This window comes from Falco cherrug, chromosome 20 (assembly GCF_023634085.1).
Source record: "Falco cherrug isolate bFalChe1 chromosome 20, bFalChe1.pri, whole genome shotgun sequence".
Lineage (NCBI taxonomy): Eukaryota > Metazoa > Chordata > Aves > Falconiformes > Falconidae > Falco > Falco cherrug.
The window spans coordinates 1739122-1745121 of record NC_073716.1 but is presented as its reverse complement, the minus strand read 5'-3'; the positions used below and the strand labels follow the sequence as shown (position 1 = coordinate 1745121).

Genomic DNA, 6000 nt, shown 5'->3' with positions numbered 1-6000 from the left:
GCTCTCCCCCCATCACCTTGCCCTTTGGGCAGCAAAGAAGAGTGTGGCCATTGCCCATGTCCCAGTTGGTGGCCACAGGCAGGCTGAGATGGCTAAAGACAATCCCCAGGGTCTTGGCATGGAAATGGGGTCTCCAGGGCTCGCCACTGCAAGGAGCCTCCCGTGGCCTGGGGTGCCCCCCAAGACCCGAGCGTGGAGCTGTGGTTTAGAGCTGCAAAGCACTTGGTGAGCAGGCTGAATCCCGGCTGCTCCGGAGTGCAGGAGCCTTCTCAAGCCTTTTTTAGAAAATTTTGCATTTTTCACTTGGGCTTATTGAAGCGGAAGGTATCACAGGGGTGGCTCTGGAACAGATCTCATCCTGTCATTTGTCAGGGGTAGGGATGTTAGGAGATCTAATAAAGAATTTCCTGAATTTATCAGAGCTTTACACGTTTCCAAACTCCTTTGCAAAAGCAGTGACACTGTTGATTAAATCCATCTAATGCCAGAAGATTTATGTTGGTGTTGTTTATTCTTTTTAATTACTGGGCCAGGAGTATTTACCCTTTGGGGCCTGGGATGGGTCGTAGGTTGCACCCACATGCTGGGATGCAGCCCTGGCTGGCCACTTGCGCCTTGGTCCAGCAGATGCTGGAAGGACCTTGATCCCCTCCTGCCCTCTCCTGTGCTTCAGAGACAGAAAGCAGCTCCGTGAAGATGGATGGAGGCTTCAGCCGTGAATCCATCAAGGGGCACTGCCCTCCTATTGATCTGTCTGCGAGATACGCCGTGGCCCGCAGCCGTTCCCAGAGGCAGAGGCTGTGCTTGGGACGAAGAGGGGAGCGTGGTCCAGTGCCCTGTGAGAGGCTGTTGGTGGATGCACCAGCATTAGGTAGGAGAAACATCTTTGGTCCCCCCAGGATGGTGACCCCAATGGCAATGTCTTCCTTCGTTCCCTTCCCAGCAGCACGCCTCGGCTCTCCTTGTGCCCTCGAGGAAAGCAGAAACCACAACTCACTGCCCGGCTTTCTGCTGCCAGGTCACCAAGGGCAGGTGGAGCCTGGCTCGCTCCCTAGGGTGGGCACAGCAGCCACAGCTGGGACGACCCCCCCCAAGCCCCAGGTGGGTGCAGAAGGGATACCCTGAAACTGCTCTGACACAGGGGAGCAGGTGTCACCCAGGCAGAAATTCACCCAGCTCAGGGGTGGACCCAAGCCTGGCCATGGCATCCCCAAGAGAGGGGACGTGGGGGTCCCACTCCACGTGGAGCCTGCCAGGGGACAGCAGGAGGTGAGACAGAGAGGAACAGCCTTTAATGTTTGAGGGTTAGGCTGAGCAGGGGGTGGGGGGGTGTGATTAGTCAAGACCCCAGGAGCATCATCCAGGTGCCCCTGCACCTCCCACTGATGTTCCCACCCCCTCCCCAGGACATGTCCCCCAAAAGAGTGCTCCCCTCCTCTGTCAGTTCAACCCCCCCACTCCTCCCCCATCACCTCTGCCCCTTCCACCACCCATCCCACAGGAAAAACCACCCTCCCAGCAGCACCCACACCTCCTCCGTGACTCAGTTTCCCCCCGTTATGATCAAGTCCCCCCAGCACAGCCCCACTGCGTGGAAGGACCTTACATCCGCCTGCCCCAACTCCCTGCCTTGTCTAAGGAGCATTTTCCTCCCAAGGAAGGTCTGAAGCCCCTTCCACCCCATCCCCATCTCCCTCCCAAGGAAGGTCTGAAGCCCCTTCCACCCCATCCCTATGGGAAGGGGGCTCTCACCTCCCTCCGCCTTCACCAGCCAGTTTGCCAAGAGGCTGCAAGGGAGGTGGCACCATGGCAGGAAGGGAGGCCTCCCCTTCTCCCAGACCCTCCCCCAGAGCCCTGGAGCCAAATCCCCAAATACAACCCCCCTCCCACAGACTGCAGCCCCTAGCCCATCCCACACAGGCAGGGAAGCCCCCAGCCTTCCCAGGGGAGCCCGCAGCAGCAGCTGCAAATGTGAGTGTGGAGGGTAGAGAGGGGCGAGCCTGGTCCGGGGAGGGGGTGGGTGGGGGCAGTTGGAGGTCCCTGGGCTGGTAGGAAGTTTCTGCTGCTAAAGATGCTGAGGGAGGAAGGAGAAAGAAAAAAAAAAAAAAAAGATAAATAGAGTTGGAAGGCACTAGGGAGGTGGAGGAAGGAAAAGGGGAGGAGGAAGAGGAGGAGGGAGGGAAAGGGGGAGTGGGAGGCTGGTGCGGAGGGATGTAGCCCATAGCCAGGCTAGCTGGAAGGTGGGAAGCCAGAGAAGCGGCTCCGAGGGAGGTTATAAAAGGCAGGAGCGGGTCGCTGAGCAAAAGGGAGGGCGAGAGGTGCCCACCTGCCACCACGCAGCTGCTGGCACCCGGACACGCTCCTTTGTGCGAAGCCCGGAGGATTTTCTCCCGACAGCAGGAGCCCAGCAGCAGTGGGGGCTGCTGCCAGCCATGCCCCAGGGAGCTGGGTGCAGCGGGAGTTAAGGATGGTGCCCAGCCTACGTCCTGTCCTCCTCCTCCTCCTCCTGCAGGTAAGATGTTTTTAAGTCCTCTTCTCTCAGAATGTCCCTTCTGCCTTCCTCCCCATCACCCCTCTGCATCCTGCACTGCTCCCCTTCTCTACAACGACTTTTCCATTTCTTTGAAGGAAGGGAAAAGTAAAAGGAGAAACCACTACACAAAGGGCCCTTGGGAGAATTCCTCCAGTCGAGCCATGGGGGTTTAGCAAGAGCTCATGGTGCCCAAAAACTAGAAGGGAGGGGATTGGAATCGGTGAAGGGATCATTAAAGGGAGGGAGACTTTACAGGCATGTCCTCACAAGTGCAGTCCAGCTCTCCCAGCAGTTCCCCACCTCGCACCTTCCAGTGAAACCAGCTGCCACCAGTTTCCCGTAGGCTGCTGGGAGAGGGCAGCCGTTCTGGGGGCGTGATGGATGGGGACAACACAAATGCAATGCTTAATTGTACCCACCTGCACTGATTTTCCAGAGACACCTCTCCTTTTCCCCCCACCCACAAAGCACAAGACTTCCCTCTCTAAATTCCTCGCTGTGGAACTGTAGCCACCGCTAATTTTGCAGCTCTGCACAAAATGCAAATGCTTTGTCAGGAGCAATATTCCTCCTCCTGAGGGCTCATCAAGAAAGGAAATGTTCCCAGCCCAAAGCATATTTAAATCCCAAATGCTGGGGAAAAGAGGAGGCAAAAAGGTTTCCACTGAAATCCTGAACATTTTTTGAACAAACCTATGCAGGCAGCTGAACACAATGATCAGGCTCTTGATTAAATCTCTGTGTCAAAGAGGGTTACAAGAAAAAATTTGCCTGGCTCTCTGCAAAATGCTGTCTCAGTGGCCCAGTTGTGACTGCAGAGTTAAAACAGCAGAAAAAGCAGCAGGTCAGCCCTCCCCGTTAGCACCCCTGCAGTTCGGTACCCACCGGCTGGTTTCTCACTGTGCACCACCGGCAGTGAGAGCAGTGAGGAGTACTTAGCTGCACCTTTGGGATGGGAAAGTACTCACCTAAGCAATGAGAAGAGCTGATACACCGGGTGACCTCCTTGCCAAGTTGGTGCTGCTTTTAGAAGCTCCCCTTCTGAGCAGCTGCCTTCTCCGCTGCCTGCACACCCCCCACCCTGCTGTATAGGAGCTCTTTTGCAGTTGTGTTCCCTGGTTCAGATTTTGTTTCATTCTGATGTAAGAAATGAAGGTGATGCAGGGCAGGACCTCTTCCCCCCAGCCCAGGTCCTCCTTGCCCAATATGTGGGGACACCATTGGCAAAGCTGCAGACCTGGTACAATAGGGGCAGGGTCTGAGATGGGGGGAGCCAAGCGAGCACAAGAGCTCCTGATAGCTGCTGTGTGAGCAAAAAGTGGCCAAAAAAAAAAAGCCCAGAGGTGCTGAGACACACTTCCCATCCTCTGCTAAACCTCCACAGCCTCGGGGGTTTCCCTAGCCATCCCTAGGTGTTCCCCAAGGCTGGTCCCCTTATGAAGATGGGGGGACCAAATCCACAAAAAACTTCTGGAGTTTGAGAGCAAACCCCCCCCCCCCCCCCCCCCCGGCCCTGGTGCTGGGACCAGGAGGGGTCACAAAACCCAGCCCAAGCAAAGAGAAGTCTCTCCCAGACAGGTTCAAAAAGAAACACCCCAGCTACAAAACCCCCCCTTGCAGTCAGGCTCTTTTTTCTTATAAATACATGCATTCAAAATTCAGACCCTTTTCCAGCATGATCCCAGCCTTTTCCAGGGGACAGCATGGGCTGAAGGACCATGAAACTCCAGCCTTAAGTGAGCGCATCCCTGCAGCCAGCAATACCCACAGCAGCATCCAGCCTGCGAGTGCAGAGACCTGCAGCAGTACAGCTCCAACAGAGAGCTCAGCAGGGGTGACTCTCTCCTGCTTGGGCAAATTTTGCAGCCTGCAGATCCCTGGGCTGGCACAGCGGAGATGTTCCACATGCATCTGGCCAGCAGCTCCAGTTTAGCATCAGTTTGTCCACCTTGCCTTGCTGGGTAGACATCCCTTGGGGGGTCAGACAAAACAGACGGGGAGACAGGCAGCCAAACTTGCTGCAGCATGCTCTCCAGCACGCTGCAAGACATTTCAAGAAACTAAACAAGTGGTTAAAAACAAACAGTTCAGCGGCAGCTTTGTCAGGAACTGATGACGCTTCTCAGGTTGATAAAACTGTTTGCAAAGGCATTTCATGAAAAAACAGACTTTGGTGCTGGGGGTGTGATAGTTTCCTTTCCCCCTTGCTCAGCCTCAGCAGCAATTAAGCCCCACAACCAGCCCCCTACCCCTTCCCTGCTCAAATCCTTGTGTCAGACGAAGAGGTGCGGTAGCAGGACACGCTGACCCTGGGGATCTCTTCCAGTCCTCGCTTTCCTTAAAAGCCAGAGTTGATTCAGTGTGTATGAAATCACCCCTGTGGTTTTGCAGCTCCAGTGGAGAAGTGAATGGAAATGGCACAGCCTGTTCTCAGAACAGCTGCTCTATCACCATAGGATGAATATATAGAAATACAATGAGGATAGCCTGCACAGCCAGCAAAACCCTGCCCTGAAATGTAGCTGTGCCTACCAGAAATCCTGCACAGGGCTGGCCCCAAAGTTTGCTGTGAGCGACGAGCTCAAGCTGAGGTCTGAGCCTGCAACATTTGGGGAGGCTGCACCTGTGGTTTTGTCTTGGAGAACAGTATTTGGACTGCACAAATCGTTAGCATGGGGTTCCCTCAACAAACAGACCCAAGAGCCATTGTCCAACGCTTGACAGCTGTCACTCATAAGCGGGTGGCTCTTTCTGAAGATGGTATAACATACCCAGAGGCCCATCTGTTGTTTTTCCTTTTTTCCCTAACTATATTTTGAGCTAATAGAAGAGACCCTCCTTCTCTGCAGTGTCCTTCTTTATCAGTCACCCACCCAGAAGCAATCGCCTCCTTTCAGACAGCAGAGGGCAAAGGGTGTTGGTCTTTTGCAGATCACAGTCCCTCTTCCACCCTGACATCCCATAGTATTTGCCCTGACAAGGCAAAGGCAGATGCAGCTTTGGTGTGGCCAAGCTTTCCCTTGGTGTGAATGCAGATACACTGGAAGAAAATCATCGGTGAATTAAACGGTAGATGCTCAGCCCAGCGTATGACCCTAAAAAGGTGACGGGTGAAGGAGGGGGCTTGGGGCAGCCGAGGCGTGGGTCCCGGGGGACAGCCATGGAAAAGAAATCTCCACCCCCAAAAGGAAAATATCTGTGAACGCACACAGGTCCCACACGTGCAATCTGCAAGAGTTTAATACAAGCATCTTAGAAAAAGAGCCCTCCCCCGTGCTGGTGTCCAGCACTCCAGCTCTTCTGCAGCAGTTTTTGCTCTGGCCGATCTGGGTGCCATAGGAGCTGCCTCGATTCACACCGTGTCCCCTGCCCCGGCTTGTTTGTGCCTTTAGCTTCCAAGATCCAAATGCCATTATTCTTTTTTTCACCTGTTCTCCAAAATCCATGCCCCTTTTGATAGATAAATG

The 6000-nt window shown here is 54.6% G+C and overlaps 1 protein-coding gene across 1 annotated transcript in view; it reads left to right on the top strand.

Moving 5' to 3' along the window:
• Positions 1-2138: 2138 nt before the first annotated feature.
• The window catches only part of CRHR1 (corticotropin releasing hormone receptor 1), a 29524-nt gene continuing 25662 nt past the window's right edge, over positions 2139-6000 (top strand). The window contains exon 1 of the mRNA XM_005439423.3: positions 2139-2512. Coding sequence (XP_005439480.1) covers positions 2468-2512 — 45 coding nt within the window. The 5' untranslated portion in view covers positions 2139-2467. The remainder of the gene's footprint in view (positions 2513-6000) is intronic.